This window comes from Ptychodera flava, chromosome 5 (assembly GCF_041260155.1).
Source record: "Ptychodera flava strain L36383 chromosome 5, AS_Pfla_20210202, whole genome shotgun sequence".
NCBI classification, from domain to species: domain Eukaryota; kingdom Metazoa; phylum Hemichordata; class Enteropneusta; family Ptychoderidae; genus Ptychodera; species Ptychodera flava.
The window spans coordinates 26,624,810-26,647,406 of record NC_091932.1 but is presented as its reverse complement, the minus strand read 5'-3'; the positions used below and the strand labels follow the sequence as shown (position 1 = coordinate 26,647,406).

At 36.6% G+C, this 22,597-nt stretch overlaps 1 protein-coding gene across 1 annotated transcript in view; it reads right to left on the bottom strand.

The window, feature by feature from the left end:
* Nucleotides 1–231: 231 nt before the first annotated feature.
* The window catches only part of LOC139133389 (short transient receptor potential channel 4-like), a 70,644-nt gene continuing 48,278 nt past the window's right edge, over nt 232–22,597 (bottom strand). Inside the window, exons 9-15 of the mRNA XM_070699947.1 lie at nt 11,880–12,123; nt 7,310–7,474; nt 4,909–4,950; nt 4,435–4,476; nt 2,990–3,043; nt 1,829–1,950; nt 232–1,700 (exon numbers count right to left, since the gene is read on the bottom strand). Coding sequence (XP_070556048.1) covers nt 1,646–1,700; nt 1,829–1,950; nt 2,990–3,043; nt 4,435–4,476; nt 4,909–4,950; nt 7,310–7,474; nt 11,880–12,123 — 724 coding nt within the window. The 3' untranslated portion in view covers nt 232–1,645. The remainder of the gene's footprint in view (nt 1,701–1,828; nt 1,951–2,989; nt 3,044–4,434; nt 4,477–4,908; nt 4,951–7,309; nt 7,475–11,879; nt 12,124–22,597) is intronic.

Below are 22,597 nucleotides of genomic sequence, written 5' to 3'. Positions count from 1 at the left end.
AAAATGAGATTGACGCAATGATCCGGATACCTGAATAGGGATATAAGCGACAAACAATATGCTGCATGAAATCCAAATTTGTTAAGTTTTGCAGTTTGAACGGTTTTGATTGTAACATATTACTTCAAGTTTCCGAGAGCTTATGTTACTGCGAATGGTATTAAGTGAGAGTAAGTGAAAGCTGTGTAAAATTTGAATTCAGGACGATGCAACACTGAGAGACCCAGTCTTGTCTGTCACAAGGGATGCATTACATGACATTTTATATAAACTCGAAACCTTTCCCTCTAAAATTTTTACAACGTTAAAGTACAGTATTATTACAATAAATAAAAACAATAGTAAAAAACACCCAATAGCGTTAATCTTGATTAAATCAAACAGAAATTAAAACACGATCTTGAAATTAAACTCTATTTAGATCTTACATCTACTAATATCACTGCAAAGGGTACTTGGAAAAACATTCAAGTCTAAATACAGTTCATCAATTATGACTTACTACTATACGAATTCGGATATTTTTCTCAGAAGATTTCAATTTAAGGTACAACGTGGTATCGGGTACATTGCGGAAGTTACACATTTCAGTGCCACTACTGTCTTATGGTACAATACAGGCCCGATTTTAAATTTTATGGGCAAGATCCCCTGTATAATATCTTTTTATTGAACTTCATAGATTTCATCTAATTATGATTCATATTTTCTTTCCTGCAAAATTTTCATACCTAATTTTTCAATGTATTTAAAATTGTTCGCCACCAGAACATTTTTTTTCATAAGTGTAATGGAATAAGTGAACGAATTCAGCAACTTAATCATTACGCTCAACTGTGGGATTAAAAATCAGAAACTATGAGTAAAAAGATAACTACAATGGTAAAATGGAGCTTAACGACTTGTTAATAGTCCTTTAGTCTTGTTTAGTAAAATAATAACAACAACAACAACGAAAACAACAACGAATAAATCCTTAAATATAAACCTTGCAGTTCCTCAATTCAATTTCCTAAACGATTGCAGTCTGTTCCGGCATCGTCCAATTGCCAAAATGAATTGATATCTTGAGCGGAATGTAATTTAGAATTAAAAAATTTGCCAGGTTGAACTGAATGAATCAATAATCTTTGTAACAAAATCCTATTTTTCCGACAGAAAATCATTCCACTTCTGATGTATAGAAATTGATACGGATTTGTATTAGTGAAAGCATAGCAAAAGATCAAAAAATAGCAACGATCTAGTGAAACATCGACTACCACAATACGCTTTTTCATTCTTCAATACGTCATGACAATTTTAAATTATATAAAGAATAGCTGATATCATATAAAATAGCGTTTCCTTTTAAAGATACAATATAATTACGTCTGCCCCTAGGCCGAGTGTATGGTTCCCGACAGTAATGTGTTTTAATTAATGTTGTATTTTGATCGGCTGCATGGGTAAACGATCAAAGAACTTGAGTGGGGAGTCTGTATTGGCCTTTGCATATTTGGATTTGCAAAAACTTCACTATGGTATGGTGACAAGAGCGACGTATATGTATATTTTTGAATTTATTTTTTGATATGTGCAACACTTGTACATCAAAGCGAGCTGTGATTCTCTGCACAGAAGATGATGACAATTGTTCTTCAGATTACTGACGTTCATTTTCCAAGTCATACAGGGCAAGATCCTGGTCAATTGCATTCCTGGAAAACAAAACGAAAAATTAGTGCTCTTTTCTTGCAAATGACTTCATCGATAACCAAAGATTTGTTTTACGTTACTCACTGGCTGGAAGACAACATGGGCAAATTAAAGCGTAAACGATACTTACTGTTTGTCCACAAGTCCCATTTGTGGTCTTTCCTGTTTCTGATCTTGATTTTCTTCTCTGGAAAGTGTATCATATCTTCTCACGTGCTTTACATAATATCTGTGCAGTAGTAGTTTCAAAAACTGAAAAGGAAAACATTCTTTTGTTTCTCTATACCATACGATTGACCCCAGCAATTGGTAAAAAGTATAACCCAATCATACACGTAAGGGACTGTGTACCCAAGTTTGTGTATTCAGAGCATATATAAGCCAAAGCACAAGAGAAAACACAAAACATGGTTAGCTTCGGAACTTAAAGGGATAAATATGTGATTTAATCTAAATCATATATATAATTCATTTCTATAGATATTGCGAACGAATATTTGATAATTTATGCACTGTCATTTTGTAGAAGTGTTACATGTATGCCAGAGCTCGAAATTAACTTTTTCCCTGGTAGTGCACTTTGGCTACCATTTTATGAAGTTGGTAGCCTAGTGACTGGTCGCCAATGCATATTTTAGTTCAGGGATATCATTTTTCATAACCAAGACAAGAAAAGGCTAAAAGTAGAGCGTAGGCCTCTCTGTAGAAAGGAGGCATAATTTCTCTGTAATTGTGATTGATACATTATGATCAAAATGCAACGATAATGTGTTTGCGTTGGCCATGATCATTTCCTGTGCCTGTCATTCAAGTACTTTACTTCAAATACCGAAACTTTGTCGAGAAGTTCCATCGCATGACCGGTCGTCTGGGTAATTTGTAGAACAAAGCCATAGTCTGGCCTTTCTGTGTTTAGCTGGGTTTGACTTGATCCCAAAGTGACCGACCGGGTATGGCATGCCATGTAGTGAATAAATTTCAGGTCTCAGGCTTTGTTAGTTCATGTGGGCTACCATTTCATGGATTCTGGTAGCCCGAGAGAAAAGTTGGTAGTCTGTGGACGTGGGACTACCGCTAACTTCGAGCCCTGTATGCCTATACAAACGCTGCTCTAAAATGATACTGTGCAGAAGCACTGCGTGTCAAGATCTTCGCTATTGTCGAACGATGTGAATATCATTATTGTGATGTCTGTCATTATGACAGTGTCGTTTATTGAACAATGATCTTAGAAATCAAGATATTACAGAGACGTAAACAAGGCAGTTGAATACAACAGTTATCTACGCACCTTATGATAACTTAGTTTGTCCAGTTTCTGTTTTATAATTTTCTTATCTGGATCCTTCATTATAGAAAAAGACAAACTGCATTTCAGTAAGGGCAAACATTAGAAGGAAATTAGCGTGAGACAGAAAGATACAATTATTGAGTTTCGGTTCTCATCACATGATATTTTGATACGTTAAATAAGTAACTCCACCAAACACTTGAATGAAAAATTATTTTCAATTCCAATATTTATCTATTTACATGGTATTTATTTATACAGATTTCCAGACAGAGATAATGACATTTATATAAAGGAATATCAAAAGTGGTTTAAACATTGCACTATTTCGATAAAATATAAAATCAACAAACCGGTTTTATATGATGAAAAAGAGGTATTAGATGCCGAGCTATAAAAGAGATATTTTGGATGAAGAAAAAGACACGAACCAATCAAAAATTAGGAGTAGAGAACTGCGATACATTTACCAATTGTGAGACAATCAACCAATCGGGGGATAGACAGTGGTGAATTTGACGCTTTTTATACTAGATGGTGTCAGTGTACCCTGCCTGTAAAATAACGATTGCTCTGTCTAGATCGACGACCTAATGAGTCGTTTCTCTAAACAGAAAGCAGAGCCTTAGCGCTCGTATTAGATGTAATACAATGTGTTGATAAACTACTTGTTTATAATATTCAATCTCTTACTAAAAATGATATATAGTATATTGAATAGAAAGAAACGTATAAGAAGGGAAAATTGAAAACATTTTTGAAAACAAACATTTTCTTACTCCACCACAAAGAATAAAAGTTTGTTGAGTAGAATATGTACACTGCAACGGTTGACATAAAAAGACTAGATTAAAGAGCAAGAATCATTCCTGGCAAATTTACAACAATGTCGAGCTTATTGTATTTTTTTTTCGTGACAATGTTTACATTCCCTCGGCTTTTAGAAAGAATTCAAATCCACCTCGGGATTGTCAAGATCCTCTTCCTTACCCTCACCTACAACCTTAAAAGCTAAGATAGATACCGAGACAGGGCCAATTTAAGTGGAGTAATTTGGAAACAAAGCAGGAAAGCCGGAGAAAGACTACATGTTTTGAATAAATGTTTGCAACCAACATCATACTAAAATAGGACACTTGACTAGGCATAAGAAAATCGTATTCCCCCTTACAGCAACACTTTACACAAAATGACATACATATAGTGTCATTCCGTTGAAAGAAATGAACGGCATAAAATTACTGGAATGAAGAAGAGGAATTCTTCTTGGCCAGTGTCTCACAATGTCGAGCTAAATGTGTAATATTATGTATCATGACAATGTTTGCATTCCCTTAACTATCTTCGAAATTACTTTCAATTCAAGATCGTTTTTGTTTCTGACGTACGCATTTGCTTTGGCTCTCATGTCGGTAATAAAGAGAATAGAAATCATTTATATCCACCTCAAGGTTGACCGGATGTTCCTCTTTACCGTCGTCCTTAACCTTAAAACCAAAGAGAAGTACCGAGATAAGACCTATTGAAGTGGGTAAATGCGGAATCAAAGCCGGAAGGTCCGAGAAAGACTAGATGTTGGCAATCAACATTGTGCTATAATAAGACACTGGACTGAGGCATAAGAAAATCGTATTCATCCTTACAGCAACACTTTACACAAAATGACATACATATAGATAGTGTCATTCTGTTGAAAGAAATGAACAGCATCAAAATACTAGAATGAAGAAGGGGAGGAATCGTTCTTAGCCAACGTCTCACTATGTCGAGCTTATTGTGTAATATTTTATATCATGACAATGTTTGCATTCCCTTAACTATCTTCGAAATTACTTTCAATTCAAGACTTTTTTGTTTCTGACGTACGCGTTTTAGCTCTCATGTCGGTAATATTGGGAATAGAAATAATTTATATTCACCTCGTGATTGTCCGGATTTTCTTCTTTACCCTCGTCCTCACCCTTAAAAGCAAAGACAGATACCGTGAAACACAGTAGGAAAGCCGGAGAAAGGCCACACTAATAAATGTTGACAATCAACAATTTACTTGCAAAAAACATTGGACAGAGGCATAAGACAATTGCATTTCCTGTTAAACAACACTTACAATGTTACATAAAATGACATAAAGTTATTGTCATTTCCTTGAAAGAAATTCACGGCAATATATCTTAGAATTTGTCTTACAAAACAGTGTAATTCCCGTATTCAGTTAAAAAACTAACAGAGGCTAAACTACAGTACTTTGCTAATTAGCAATTGTTGGCACAAAAGTACCTGACATAATCAGACCTTGTTTTAAGCTCACCGTGTTGTTCTCATCGAATATTTGAAGAAAGTAAGGGCCATGCAGCGGCAAAAATCATTATTATTGCATCGAAAGGAAATCCTTCCTGGTTGCGTCAAGCAACATGCCATTCACATGATGGAATTGCAGGTTTGTTTTGCATGTTTTCAAATGCGTTTTTAGTCTATACATAATATCATTTTTAGGCGGTAAACTAAACCTTGCTCCGTCAAACATACATGCACTGTACAAGCATCGCTTGTGTAAACAGTCGAAGTCAAGCTTTCTATGTCATCCAAATTATCAAATTTATCAAAAGAACTGTCGTGTTAGCTAGCCACAATGCTTGATAAATGTCTGCTCTGATAATGACGTTTGATAACATTACTCAATGTATTCCTTGCGTCCGAAATGGGTCGTATCATGAACTGCTGCACTGATGACTTTACACGACTAATTTCTTTCTCTGCCAAGCATGCAAATGCCTTGCAAAAACTCTCTTTTGCTACTATTATCGTACCTTACCCGAAATACTTGACCCAAAACATTGTACAATCATTCAAGTCTTGTAAGTAAAATTTCATTACGTCTATCAATGCCATCCATCAACAATATCAGACTATCAAGAATAGATCCATGTTTATCCATGCCTTGCTAAGTTAAAACTTTGAAGGAGATGTAATTTTTATCTAGTCATTCGCAAAATATCGATCCGACAAATGCACATTACAAAACGTCAGTAAGACCTTGGATCCTCTGTAATTATAGAGGATAAAATGCATATTTTAAAAATTCGAAAACTTCAAAGTATTCGGTGTGGAATATTATAAGGAAAGTCAACCTTCAGATAACAAAACAGTCACTCCAGATTCGTCATGAATGAAACAGACCAGTGAAATTTCTTAAATAGAGAGACATTAGTCTTCATAGACAATTTTCGCAAACACGACATTCCTAACCAATATGACTTAATGGTAATCAGGCCACTTGATACGTCAAGAGAAGAATTATGCGATCAATATAAATAGGTAAAACCACGCATGCACATGTGTGTCACAACTATAGACATCTAGCACGGAAAGCATCCGTCGTCGATCATGTGTCCCGAATTTACAAACTTTCCAGTAAGCAACATTTTTCATATGAATATATAGTATGTTAAAGACATGACAGGTATTTTCTCTACATTCGAAGAAAAACTGAGCGTGTGTCTAAAGACAACGTTTTCCGTTAACCTTGTTAGTTTTTATCTTGTAAAAACTGTATGATGATATTCGCAGATTATCAGATGAGTAAACTGGAAGAACTGGGCATTTCGTTTTGATATAAGAGGAGTCGAGGATAATTCAACTCGCACAAACTAAAACTACATAGGCAGAGGGTTGCACACTGGTTACACCTCTTCATATTATGCAGTAGATAGTCTTGTGACCCTCTTTTTTCAATACAGACTACGCAATAAATAAGCATATATATATTTACAAAAGAAAGGAAAACCTTAAAACTATACAAAATTTTGGTAATCAGTACAAAAATAATGCTTTTTGGCAAAATTTTACTTTTATAAGACGTATGTAAGGTTTTGTCCCCTTAAATATAGAGTAAAGCATGGCTGGATTATAAATTATGTATGAAGACGTACAGGTAAAAGGTTTTTATAAACACCACACATTTTGCATTTCCAGAATTCAATTCGTTACGCAACATTTACATGCTGTGATTGTATTCCAAAATATGTAAATATCCTTATTTTAGCTGTTTAAATATCTCTTACCTCTTGACAAATATAATGATTTAATGAATTTATTACATCTTTGCCTAAAAGCAAATACAGTACAGTGGACCCAAAATCCGAATAGACATGCGAAATGTTTTGACAACTGACAACCATAACAAAGTCTGGTGACTTTTTTCGCACATTATCTTAGCACTTGTCTAGCTTTCGATGACAAAAATATACGAAAAATGTCCGATATGAATTTAGTGGCTCGATCGCCCTTAAATTGACTGAACAAAGAAAAGTTAAGGCTTACCTTTCCCTTGCAAATAAAGTAGCGGAAGCATATGATCAGTGGACTGCTGAGTATCAGAATGAGATAGCATACTGTTGTCCCAGGAGTCATGGGTGGCCGTTTGGCGCAAATATATGACATCCATATTTTGGTTCTTTCAAATTTCCACTCAAGATCAATGACTTGCTGAAATCACAAAACATCGAAGCACCATTTTTCTTACCAGTATGAATTTTGAACCCGTTCCATAATATAGCAAACGAAACCGACTGCACAGTAAATATTAACACCAAGTGACACCTATAGCTGATCAGTCGAACTTACAAATGTACACTACAGTTAATTAATGATTCTCATATTACGTAAGTTATTACAGTGGCAAAATCGACGACTTGCCTACATTAGGGAGCGTATTATGAAAATATATTTAATAGATTTTGAGCAAGAAGCCTAATTATACCTTCCTACGTAAAAGTTATCTAGAAGTAGCTAACAAACTACATGACTAATAACCAGATGTCAACTGAATGTGCTCACGTGTTTTACAACAGGTTCATTAACAGTAGTATGCTTCACACAACGATCATATATCTGTGATATTATTATATGTAGCAGGTTTCATACACTTTTGCAACGTACTCTCAGAGTAAAATCACTAACTATAACACTTAATTTAATATGCAAATGTGCTGTTTATTAACCTCACACTTCTCAATGCTTCATTGGACAATTAGATACCTATCAGAAACATATGTAGCACGTTTCATCAAGTTTAATGGTGTAATTTTGGAGTAATATCACTAATTAAAAAGTTCATTAAATATGCAAATGAACCTTTAATAAACTTGACATTACTCAATGTTTTAAAGCACAATTAGATATTTATCAGATCAATATCTGTAGCAGGTTTCACCAAATCCAGTGCCGTAATTTTAGAATTATATACCTAAATACAAAGTTAATTAAATATGTAAATGAATCCCTAATTAACACAACTAAATGCTTTACAACACAGTCAGATATTTGTTAGATCAGTGTATGCAGCAGTTTTCATCACATTTGGTGCTTTTATTTCGGAGTTATATGACTAATTACAAAACTTAGTAAAATATGCAAATGCGCTATTTATTCATTTGACACTGTCAAATTCTTCTCAGTACAATTAGATATTTATCAGATCAATATCTCGAGCAGGTTTCAAGGAATTGGGTGCCATAAATTCAGAGTTATATACCTACTTACAAAGTTCATTATATACGCAAATGAACCCTTAATTAACATCACACAACTAAATGACTTACACTACATTAGATTTCTGTCGGATTAGTATCTGCAGCAGATTTCATCAAAATGTGTGCAATTATTTCAGTGTTATATGACTAATTACAAAACTTCACATAATATGCAAATGGGCTATTTATTGACTTGACACTGCCCAATGCTTCTTAGTACAAGTAGATATATATCATATCAACATTTGTAGCATGTATCATCAATTTTGGTGCAGGAATTTCAGAGTTAAAAATGCAAATGAGCAGATAATTGACGTGACATACACAGTATCATCATAATGTTTTGAGATTTTCATCTGTGAAAAGTTTCATGAAATTGTGTGCAGTATTTCTTGATATATGTCGACACTGTGATTACTGTCTCCAAAGGGAAACCATTATATGAAAAAAATGGTATTAGCATAACTTCATTAATATGCAAACCTAAGTAACCAAAATCTGATCAGTTCTTGCAAGTAGCATATGGTACCTGTCTACCAAATCTGATTTGAATCTGTTCAGGTGTTTTTGAGTTATCGTGTAAACAGACAGACAGACAGACACACGTTTACACACTCACACACACACTGACAGACAGACAGACATCGCTATGACATTAGCTCACGTGTATGAAAACGTGAGCTAAAAACCACAGTTGTCAATTATCCTTTTAATGTCGAGTATCCACTCTGACTTATATTTGTCTGTATCATGCAAAGACTTCAACATACTGTACATAAAAGTGGACAATGTGTCTTTGTCTGAACTAGCAAGATGAATCCAAAAACTAATCATTCAATTTCTACCGTAATATGTGTATCTAACATGCCCAGTTCTTCGTAAACCATACAGTTTGCTGTTCTCGAATTTACTCAAAGGACACTTTTTAGAAACTTTCTATAAAACATGCTTATTCTTTTAAGGTAGCTACATACCTTTTAGACACTTTCAGATTTTTATTTTTTTCTCAATTGAACACGTCCCAAACCCCAATAAAGTATACATTTTCTAAAAGCCCTGATATAGAGCTATCCGACCAAGCACAGTACACGGTCATTATTTGTGTAAGAGTCACGTGACAAGCGTTTTGCTGAACCTTCCAAAAACCGGTTTTCCCGGCCTCATGTGAACACGCTGCAAGATTTCCGGTTGGAATTTCTTCATTGACAAGCCTTGACAATATCCTTTAAAACCGTGTCTGGGATTTTCTTTATATGCCTTTGTTTTTTTTAATGCGCTCTTAAAGGTGTTAGATGAAGGTGCTTTTCAAAAAATTTTAATTATCACGCCATATAATTTGAATAGAGCCTCCGGGAAAAAATCGCAGACACGGTTTTGAAGGATATTGTCAAGGCTTGTCAATGAAGAAATTCCAACCGGAAATCTTGCAGCGTGTTTGCATAAGGCGGGAAAAACCGGTTTTTGGAAGGTTCAGCAAAACGCTTGTCACGTGACTCTTATGCAAATAATGACCGTGTACTGTACTTGGTCGGATAGCTCTATATCAGGGCTTTCAGAAAATGTATACTTTATTTGGGTTTGGGACGTGTTCAATTGAGAAAAAAATAAAAATCTGAAAGTGTCTAAAAGGTATGTAGCTACCTTAAGGCTATGAAATCTCAAGATTTCCCTACTGTACAAGAGTATCGGGGTCACAAACGTGCTAAAAAGGCTACAATGAACGTCAATGTGCTAAGTTGTGTTTGTAAACTTTTGCATTAAGGCTGAACATAGCTCGACGAGCTTGAGTAATTTCCTTATCAAGAATTTTAGAGAATTTCCGGTTACAATTGAACGTTGTGCCAATATAAACATAATAGCTACAAACTTCAATAGCTTCGTTACCAGGAGAAAAATAGTGTCTGTTCTTTGACTTTGCATTTGGGAAAATTAGAAATTTGGTTTTGCTCGTATTTACAGTTAGATGCCAAGTCAGGCAAAAATGGTCGTATCGTCAGCGTATAATAATGCATAGAGGCGAAGGAAAACTTCAACATCATAATCATCATCACTAAGAAAATAACAGAAATTCTTAGAAAGTTGATCTGAACCTCTATATTTTCTGTTAATTGAATATTCAAAATCGTTCAGATATATGACAAATAATAGGGGTGAAAGGTTTTCACCTTCTCTTACACTGACGTTAGAGGCAAAAACTTCGACAATGTGCCGTTATTTTAAAAACAGGATTTAGCATTAGCGTACAAGTTATAGATAACAGTAAAAAACTTTCCATTAATACCACGGCTAATAAATTTACTCCAGAGGGGAGATCTATTGATGAGATCGAAATTTTTTTTATAATCAAAGAAAGCACAGTAAACTTTATGTCTTTGGCTCAAATGCAAAACAATAATGCTATGTAGTACAAATATATGGTCCCTTGTTGAGTACCCTTCTCTGAAGCCAGCCTGTTCCTCACTCAGTATACCAGTACTTTCTAAGTGCCAATACAGGTGAGCATTTAAGGCAGAGGTAAAGAGTTTTCCCAGACAACTTAAAAGATTAATACCTCTATAGTTGTCTGGGTCATCAGGTCAGCCTTTGTTGTTAATTAATGGCTATATAATACCAATACACCAGTCATCGGGCACAATACTTGTCTTAAGTATAACATTAAAATTATCAACGATAATTTTGCAGGGCAGTTTTTAACAAATTCATTTATAATGTTATCTATGCCACAACTTTAATTGCCATTACGTTTGACTACCAGTTTTTGAACTTCCTCGACAGAAAATGGCATGTTAATAAATTCATTAATTGAGTGATCAAGAAAGCATGGATCAAAGTGTTAATCATCAGGGATATTGGGCTGATTAATCATTTGACTTAGATTTTCACAATGAGTGACAAAATTTTGTAAAGGGGACATTTCCCGTGTTTTCATTATCATTTTTGCACACGTTGATAATGTTTCATTAGTACTTATGCATATGGATTTTCTTCTTTAGGCTCCTCAATTTTAAAGGGAAATCTGCATGAAAATGAGATATGCCTGCCGAACCAAACGATAATTTTTTTCTTTGCAAACTAAAAAGGGGTATTCTTTCTGCTCATACACCCCAAGTTACAAGGTAATACCTTGGATCGTTCTGGAAAAGTAATTTTTTACAGATTTAGAGGATTTGCCGATGAAGTTAGGGGAAATTTCGTAAAATCCGATGTTGAAGTTGGTGCGCCCTTTGACTTTGGAGTTGAAGACGCTTTTAATCTCCGACAAAATTCAAGACAGGTGGCAGGTAATGTGACAATCAAAATTCTTGCTTGAGATCACATGTTGGGAGCTCAGGTCCCTAATGAAGTGTGCTTTAACGTACCTGTACTCGTGTGTATCTATCAGACATCATAGCGATGCACAAATTCAGTAACATTATGAGAACAATAATGCCAAAGAAAGTGTACAACACATATCCCATGGCTACATAATAGTCAGCAGCGGCTGAGGAAAATCCACTCAATTCAGAGGAAATATTGAACCTCATATTTTGGTCAGCTTGTAGGTCATCTGTGCCATCTCCTCCAAAAATTGTTGTTATTAAGATCGTCAATGACGAGGAAAGCCTGTAAATCAACAGAACAATAGTTCATTTTCGTTTGCCATTGTTTTTAAGTAAAGTAGGTAAGCAAATATCTCTAGCAAAAACAAACTTATTCTTATTTATAAATACATTTTCAGAAAAAACTTGTCACTATCGATAGGAGTTTGCCATAAATTAATAAAATCAATCCGAAATGCGATATTGATCAAGTAATATTACGGCGGAGATCGTTTTGGAATCTTCTTAAATGAATTCAACATTGATATCAAAATTAGTAGCACAGAGTATATGAATACAGAGTACGAAAATCCCCAATTTGCTCATCCCTCATCTAAACTACCGCCGAAAGTCAGTCTACATTACCGTTGCCATAGCAATGCCGAGCTGTCGCAGAGCTGACCCAGAGCTGCCTCGGTGTGCTTGATCAGGTATGCAAAATAAATTTGTTCTGTAGTGCATTGTTTTTTCCGAACATTGAAAAATTCAGCCTTTATTAACATTTAGTCCGTTATGTCTCATACAATGTTCAGATGTGGATTAAATCCTTCCTCTTTTTGTATGTTTAGTGCCTGATGAAATATTTCCTTACCAAGGTCGGAGGCGGTGGCTGTTGTTGTGGCTTTTTCATGTATTTGAGAAAGCAATTATTTATATCGAATGTATTAGTGTTTATATATCAACCGCTTCTCTGTCACTCCTGTTTTCCCTCGAATATGTCAATAACAAGGGCTGGTATAGCCGTCAAGGCTATCGGTACCAGAATCACTTGAATAGAAGCTATTGCGGCAGAGTTTATAAGAATACACTTCATTATGTTGCGACCAATCAATTCGCCCCATTATTTATATATAACTCCCCTACCGCACAGGTCTTTCACTGGTTGTAGGAAAAGACCATTCATAACAGTAAACTTTAAGGACCAGCTGTAGCATTCTAGTAAACTGGCATTAAATTGCCTGATATCTAAGTAACACAGAACTCAGTTGTTTTTCATAGTTACCAGCATGAGTTTTCTGTCAATTTAGATTAAGGACAGTGAAAGATTGCACAACTTATTAAGCATTTTCTATTGCATTCCATTTACAAATGGATATTAACATGGATATACAAAACTACATAAATTTACATTTTGACCATTTAGACATTTAATCGCGTCAAATCTTTATGTATTACTGGGAGTCTCATGTTTTTTCAATTTTACCGTTCCCTGTCAATTGACATCAGCCACTGTCAGCATTTAGCTACTTACTTGCCTGTGTGCACACACCCTTAGGATTTTATGAAACAATTCACAATTCACAATTCATTCCAGTCATTGATCTTAATCTGGCTCTTCGCACACTTACTGGATACAATCATGGATTAGAAAGATATTACAGCGCCAACAACATGATGAAGGTAAGTGTAAGGGAATTATTCAGACTTCTATACCATCTGAGGTTCGGGAGACGGATTCTAAGATCGCCACATTAAAAACTGCAAACGATCTTGGATTACGTAGATCAGAACGGGCCTAAACTGACAGAGAAAGCGAGAGAAGGACAGTTATGTGATCTGTGATTTCTGGCAATTACATAATCATTTGTTACCACATGTTACACATCCAGAGCCATAAGATAAGGGGTCTGTTGAATCCGTTAATACATTAGTGAAGGACATTATGGCCAAATGGATTAAAATGCTGGAAATCTATGATCAGATCAGAGTGATATCAAAAACATCAGCAGAGGATATTTTGAAAGCTGTTGACAGGATGAACTCAAGTGTGGATAGAGTTATAATTCATGCATCACGTCACATCAAACGCACAGAACCTCAGAGTGTTTTCTTGATTGGTTCAATATTTTGTTGCGGTACTAGATCAATCCTGTCTTCTCACTCAAGGTCATCTAAATGAAATGTTTCATCTAGTACTGCATCGATTCGAAAGGCTGCTGCTATCAGAGCAGCTACTTTTGAATCAGGACTGATAGCGAGAGAGGAGGAAGCCACCAGGGAAGAAGAATTACAACAGTTAGAGCTCAGAGAGAAAGCTCGTCGAGCTGAGTTGGAAGTTAGAGAGGCAGCCAGCGTACGAAATTCACGCTAACCCGATGGCTCGAGACCAGCAGTTTTCATGCCGGGCTAGTAAATCTTAAAAGATGTCCTGCTGTTCCTAAAGATGTGGGCCAGTAACTTTCGCCATATGTACAGATTTTACCAGAATGTTTTGCTAAGCTAAAAATCTGACAAAAATATTCAAAGATACGAAATTTATGCTTTCAAGAGATTTACAAAACGTGAAATTTGCAAATAAAAAGTGTACAGGCTGATCGGTACTGCATCAAAGCGAAATACTTTATCTCGCATTTCTCGCAAGAGTAGTGGCGCTATTCAATATGCTCTCTATTTGTTAAGCATGTGTCATGTTAGAGATCTCGTCGTGGTCATAAAAGAGTAATAGTTAGCGTATCGATCATGTTGCATGTGTCGAGGTAAACTGGATTTCAAGGACACTTCAACTTTGCACTTTTATATGATATCGGATATTTACAGCTACTGGACAACACAGTATCGAAATTAGATGTGTTTGGTCAGATCATAGACCCTCGACAAAAACTATGGTCAGATATGTGAGGTGGTGAAATTTCCGATGTTGGATAATTACCGACTGTTTTAGACAAGTCTAGTATCGTATAATTTAAGTTAGAGTCGGACTAGGGAAGTCAGGCTTGGCTAGACCGCAGGGCCAAATCTCTACGGTAGTATCTCCCAGATATACATCGATTATTTGCCGCGATTTGACAAGTATGTATCATCTAGTATCGAAGTTAGAGCCGAAATGATAAGTCAGGCTTGGCAATATCTGTGATGTGGCAAATCTCCGACAGATACATCGGACATTTGTCCCGAAATCGCCAATAAACATTGGTGATTTTACATAAACCAGACATGCCTGAGATACGAGGCGAGTCATTCTAGTGATAATATTAGGGTCCCAATTACCGATAAATATCGGGTAATATCTGTGATTTCACAGATCCGGCGTGTCGAGACGCAAGGCAAGTCATTCAAGAATTGCCTAGTATCGTTTATTATAAAGAGTCCCAAAATCACCGATATGTATCAGCCTGAGGTAAAATATCGGCAATTTCTCAAACCTGGTGTGCCGAGACAGAAGAAAAGTCATTCTTGTATTGTCTAGAATTTAAATTAGACCCCATATATAGATTGTTATGTATCACGGAAATATGTCGGACGTCAAACTTCGATACAAGAAAGTAAATGTCCTATATTTAAACATTGTCCAAAGAACTGTCTTCATTGTATTTTGTCCCTGTTGGCCATCTGCCATTGTCAATGTAAAGATTACGCTTACATTTTAAATTTGTAATTCGTCTTTAAACATGGGTTTCGACACTTCAGTATTATTTCTCTTCATCAGTTGCCCTAAATTTTTGTATTCCCTTCCTTGAATTTGAGTCCCTCAAAGGGGGAAGCCAAATGGTTTTTGGGAGAGTCAAGTGTTGTATTTACTCCAATTTGTGAGTGATCTGATCCGGTGTTTGTGCTGCAAACTTACCCATCCCTGATCGGAGTTCTGGATGTTTGGCATTTCCGTGTTGGGACAGATTTCAAGTCCACGCTTGTGCTCTTTTTTTCAATGTTAGAAATATTTTTGTGAAAGGCTATTTAAGTAAATAAAAACGTTTTTATGCGTTTTACAGTGCTTAAACTTTCACTGATTTCATATGCTTTTGAACACTTACATCAGTTGTCCCAACTTTTGGTTTTGATAATATTCTTCACTTGAAGAATTAAAAAAGGATAAAAAAGAATTAAAGCACAAAAAACAGTTCGATGTTAGGATTTTGAAGTGGTGTCTTTATATTTTTTCAATCGCATGTTCTTGGCCTCTATACTGAGTAAAAAATCTCCACTATATTTGGATTTGACTTAATGATTGGACTTGTTAATTTCCTTCAGGTCCAGTAATTTTTTAAAGTTGCTGGCCAGCTTGGCCACTAGAGATTTTACGTGAGTTTTGCACACTGGAGAAGGCACGTAAGGCTAAAGAGGAAAGGCGATAAGCTGAGGGGGAAAGGCGACAGGCTGAAGCAGAAAGCAAAAGTAGCAGCCTGTGAAAGAGAAGAATTGCTTGATGGCCTTTCTGTGATGGAGACATTCCCACCAATTTCATCAGTACCACCACCACAACCGCCAAAGCCAGCAGCTACAATTCCGACACCTATTGTGAAGACTCAACCAGTGAGCTCACCAAAAAACCTTACAAAGTGCCTGCACCAGTTGTAAAGACAGAGCCAGCCAAGCCAACATTTGCTTATTTAGACAAACATAAGGATCATTTATTCAATCTATCAGGGATACAACAACATACAGCAGTGACCAAGGATAACCTAAAGGTATTGGCAGAGACTTTGGCTTCATCTGTATCATTGAGCAGACTGGCAACCGTGACCTGAACCATCAACATTCACAGGAGACCCATTAGCCTATCAAGATTGGCTACCATCTTTTAAAAGGCGGTTCTTGCTTTAGTTCCTTAGGTGCTGGTCACCTATCAAAGAACTGCCCTGCTCAATGTAAGTGTAAGAAGTGCAGTAAGAGGCATCCGACTAGTTTGCACAGTGAAGAGAAAATGAACCTTCCCAAGACAAGGCCTCGCATGAACGAAGCTAATGATGTTGCTCAAGTGCAAGACCCTGAGAAGGAGGGTAACAGTGAAAAGAAGAAAGCTCGTTGTTCTAGCATCATTCGTGCTCGAGGGAAGCCCTTATATATCAATGATTGTCCCAGTGTGGATTTCAAGCCATTTCAAGACATTCGTATTTGATCATGTTGGAAAACAGCTGAATACAGCATCAAAACCAACTAATCTAAGGTTAACTGCTATGACGACAAGCAATAGAGTAGTAACTTGTCGACGATATTCGTACCTCAGTGTAGGGGAACCAGCATTAAAGACCATTTACTGTAGGGACCAGACCAGATGGACCCCTTATTAATGTATTATGCCGATTTTGAATGGAAAATTTGGCTATTATGTTTGACATTGAAGAGATGTTCAACAGATTTAGAGTAAACGAAGGTGATATAAAGAGACTATCTTCGATTCCTTTGGTGGAAAGATAGTGATGTAGACTTTGAACCAGGAACATACAGGCTGAAAGTGCACCTTTTCGGTGATGTATCCTCTCCGGGATGCACAAACTATGGAGTAAAAACAAGTAACAAGGGATAATCCTCAATACGGAGAGAAAGCAGTCAAATTTATCTCAAAGAATTTCTATGTAGACGATGGACTCGAAAGTTTAGAGTCTTCACAGAAAGCCATTCAACATATCAAGAATGTTTACAACCTGTGTGCTGAAGGAAATCTTCAATTACACAAACTCATATCAAATGACAGAACAATGATGAAATTGGTACCCATATCAAAGTGTGCGAAGAGTGTCAAGGTTCTAGACTTATCCTTCAGTGAACTTCCAATAGAGAGAGCTCTGGGAATCGATTAGTGTGCTGAGTCCGACACATTCCACTTTTCGCCTGTTGTTACAGAGCATACATCTACTCGTCATAGAATAGTATCTGCTGTAGATTCGGTGTTCGACCCACTCAGATTTCTCGCCCCTTTCGTACTTCGAGGAAAACGAGTCCTAAAAGAAATATGTAAGAGAGGAACAGATTGGGAAGACCCACCACAATATGACTTACGACCGAAGTAGGAATCATGGTTTTCAGAACTTCAAGAGTTAGACGAACTTCAGATGGGAAGAAGCTTTAAACCCATAAGGAAGGTTGAGCTTCAAAATTTTTCGGATGAAAGCCTAACAGACTATGGTCAAAGCTCTTATTTAAGACTCGTCGATCGTAAGGACATGGTTCATTGTTCACTCGTGATGGGGAAGTCGAGAGTTGCTCCCCTAATACCAATAAATGTTCCGACATTAGAGCTTAAGGTAGAACGCACTTGGGGGCAGATATTCGGACTCTCAAACTTTTACAATTCTCTTCTGATATGCCACATGTGGGGGTTCATTTTAAAGCTCTTGGTGAAAGAAAACTTTTCACCGGCTTAGATTTTCGAACTTCGAAAATTTGTATTTTTTTCCTATAGAGTTAACACAGGGATGGCGGCTATTTTGAATTTCTAATATCGGTAAATCTTGGGTAATTTGTTTCTCTAGTACCAAAATTTGCACGGTGACCCCCTATTTTTATTCTTGATTTTAAAAGAGAATGATTGAAAGATTCCTTGAGGAAAGTTAGAGCAAAAGTTTAAGTCTTTCACTTTCGAGGTGCATACTACCTTAAAGCAGCGCTCGTCTCAGTTCAAGCAGTAGCTTCTTGAACAAAGAATTAGATGATGAAGCCACTGAAAACTACTTCTGGACAGATTCGAAGATAGTTCACGAAAATTTGAATAACAATGCACGTCACTTCTACATATACTTGGCTTATCGTATACAAAGAATAACCGAATCATCTCAGCCTAAGCAGTGGCATCATAACAGCACCAATGAAAACCCAACAGACCATGCATCTTTAGGACTTGGTGTAAAGTACATGATTCTCTCGAATGGGTTCAGTAGACCAACGTTTTTATGGAACAAGGAATTTTCTGCACCCAGCAATGCAAGTAGGGATATTCAAATTCCTGGAGACAATCCAGGTTAAAAATACAAGAAAGCTAGCAACTATGCAGTCAACATTTTCATCAATGATAGATTGCATAGAATGCTTTTCAAATTGGAATAGAACAATAGCTGTAGTTGCAGTATTGTACAGATACATTACTAAGAAAAGAAACCAAGAAAGTGTTACGCCAGGAGAAGCTCAATAGAAAGCTACCATGGCAATAATCAAATGGACTCAACTAGAAGTGTTTGTTGAAGAAATATATGCTCTGAAGCAGCCTACCCTAGAAGGATATGAGACCAAGATAGTGAAAAGGGATAATCATTTGCTCCCGTTGAGCCCATATTTGTATGACCAACAGATACTCAGGGTTGGATGGAGGAAGGCTCGACAGATCTCCTATACCCGATCGTTTAAAGTGTCCTGTCTTCCTTCCTCGAAAGAGTCATGTAACAACACTGATCATCAAATTGAGTCATGAACGTGTAGCCCACCAGGGTCGCGACATGACGATAAACAAAGTACGATTATTCTTTTATCGGAAATGTATACAAAGTTGTGTTGCATACTCGTAGGTCGTTAACAGCTGAAAATGGCACCAAACTACGGCAAAGCATGCCAAAATATACTCAAACGCAAGTACCACCAAAACTAAAAAAAGGTTTTGTCAATCAAATTTGAGTACAGTAAACCAGCGGATATGTTGATGTTATGGTATATAAGTCAGTATATACAGATTATTATGGAAATATCCGTGACGTTACCTGAACACACAAGTGGTACGCTAGCAGATTCTGATCAATAATCTAATGAAAATGAATTGAAAGTTTCATAGACCTAGGGACCATGCGATCAGTCATGTAATTCCAATTGACGACCATGGAAACTATGCCATGGACCTTAGAAAGGATTTTATCCAAAACAGTGAAATGAAGAAAATAATGGGGGTCGCATAGCCTACACATGGGGCCCCTACTTACTGGATACCCTTTCACCCCCAGTTCCCTTTATACAGGTCCAACTCTACCATAGAAAACAATGGATTTGGGACAAACCATGGTGGTGAAAGGGTTAATAACGGGTAAACATGTAGACTTAAAAAAAATAACGTAATACCAAAAACCAAAACAGCAATCATAACAGTTACCACAGTGGAACCGACGAAGCACATCATATAGAAAATTACCATGGCCGATGAAGCACCCGGGGGAGTGGTGGCCGGGAAGAAATTGGCAGAAATGAATCAACAAAACAAACTGAAGAAACTCAGATGTCAGCCGCTATCACAGAAACGCAGATGGCAGCGCCACAGGGTAGTCTTTTGGAGCTGAGGGAGGGGACACTGTGACAGCACACATAGTCAACGATATAATAATTACAATCTTGTTTTCGGTGTTATAGGGGTTACACTAACTTCATTAGGACTATAATGGGGAAAAGTCAGATGATAGCAGTGGGCGGGGCAGGGAGCATATTTGTCCACAAAAGCATCAGGCAGCGCAAGAGTCTGGGCTACTGACTGGGCTATAACTAGGGCTACCATAAGAGAGCTCTCCCCTCCCCTCCCACGACAGTCTCCACCCTCGGAATTGCATGTGATGGATTAACTTCACTACAGTTACGTTCCAGCTTCACTCCAGCAGCTACGCTGGTGACTCATAATTTTTATTTTTCTAATACTATTATATATATAACAAGCTCAACATGGATACTAAAACAGTTGTGAACACACTGTACAATGGTGCTGTAATCATGGGACTTATGATGGGATTTTGCATAATTGCAGCGAATTTCTGAACATGGAAGTAGGTGATCCAAGCCAGCCAAATTTCACTTGATTAGCAAAATTAGGGGCTGCAATTGCCACTTAATATCTCCTTGAACAGCAAAATATTTGCCCATTAATTAAAAAAATTGCAGATTTCATCATAATTTCAATAAATATCATTAAGGTGATCTGTAGGAACCTGTATACTAAATTGCAAAGCTGTCAGATAAGTATTTGTGGAAATACACATTTTTTGACCAAAAAATTGAAAAAATTGCCCCAAAATACATAATTGAAGATTTATCATAATTTCAGTAAATATCATTTAGTTCATCTGTAGGAACCTGTTTATTAAATTTCAAAGCTATCAGATGAGTAGTTTTGAAAATACACACTTTTTGACCAAAAATGGTAGAAATTCCCCAAAAATACAAAATTACAGATTTCAACAGACATTCAATATATACATTACTTAGTTCATCTGTAGAAACCTGTATACCAAATTTCAAAACTATCTGACCAATTCTTTTTTAGAAATACATTTTTTGACCAAAAATGGCAAAATTGCCTTTAAATGCAAATTTGCAAATTCTGCAGAATTTGAACAAATCTGAAAAAGATCCTCCCTAGGGACATATGTACCAAATATCAAAGCTATCTGACTGGTAGTTTTGAAGTAGAAGATTTTTAAAGATTTTTTTACCAAAAATGACAAAAATTGCCTAAAAATACAAATTTGCAAATTTCACCACGATTTGAATAAATCTGACTGAAGTCAACCTAAGTAAACTGCATATCACATTTCAAAGCAATCGGACAAGCGGTTTTAGAGAAAAAGATTTTTTTTCCAAAAACACCAAAAAATGCCCCAAAAATACAAATATGCAAATTTCACCACGAGTTGAACAAACTTAAGTGAGGTCACTCCAAGTGAACTGCATATAAAATTTCAAAGCAATTGGACTTGCGGTTTCAGAGGAGAAGGCAATTGTTGACGGACTATGGAGGACAGACGACGGACGATGACGGCGGACGAAGACAACGACGGACGACGACGGAAATTCAACCTATTTGATAAACTCCGTGTCGCTGACAGCGAAGCTAAAAAAGAAATAAGTGAAAAGTTCATGTGTGACATTAAAAAGGCTCAATTTCAATGCCATTGAGAAGCACGGCAAACATGAGTCCAATGCGTATATGGATAACACATCAAAACGGAGATATAGTCGATTTCAATAACTGGCCCACTAACTTTTGTACAGACTTGTTCTAGTAGAGCTTTAGCAGAGTGCTAGCAGAGCGAATTCATAACAAACCATCCTAAAAATAATCCACCGGCAATATAGATCATATTTTTTTACTTTTCGGGGCTCAAGGGTTGATATTAATACGAGCATTTTATAGCATTCGCTGCAGCCTCAGCTGAATCTTGGAGGGCTACATCTGTATCTCTTTATTCAGCGCCCGCGTGTGCACCTTTAGCTTGATTCTGTATTTCCTGCTCAGTCTTAAGTAATCTGTTCTCAGACCAGACGCTGCGGTTATGCTCAAAATTTTTAAGGGCCTTATCTAGTCAAATTTTCTCATCAATCAGAGCACTGCCAGTCCAACTTCATTTTTGTCGAATTATGTTTCCACCGGTGAATGCTGTTGGATCGCAGACAGAAAGTATCTGTAGACAGTCTGAGATTTCCTACTGTGTGTATTCACTTGCAACGCTTGTAATGTAATTTCTGGTTACATTGATAGCATCATGAACTGTGTATTTAGTGACTGTCATGAAATCTTCTCGTTTTTGACTCATGGAACTTTTTTCGACTGAGGTTTTTGCAATACCAACTAGATCGGTGAACTTACTTGTAGCATTAAAAAGGCTTTAACACATTTTGCCAGTGTTCTATAAATGTGGCTTGTCAGCAGAAGTTTTCAAAATTGATGTTTGCAGCATCCCAATTGCTTTATTTAGATAAAGCTTGCCATGGGAGATCTTAGACAGCTCAGCATTACTATAGCAATGGCCACGTAGACTGACCTTCAGTAGTTTTTAGGGCGTTGTTAGGGGTTTTTGGTAAAATCCTTGTATCAATAT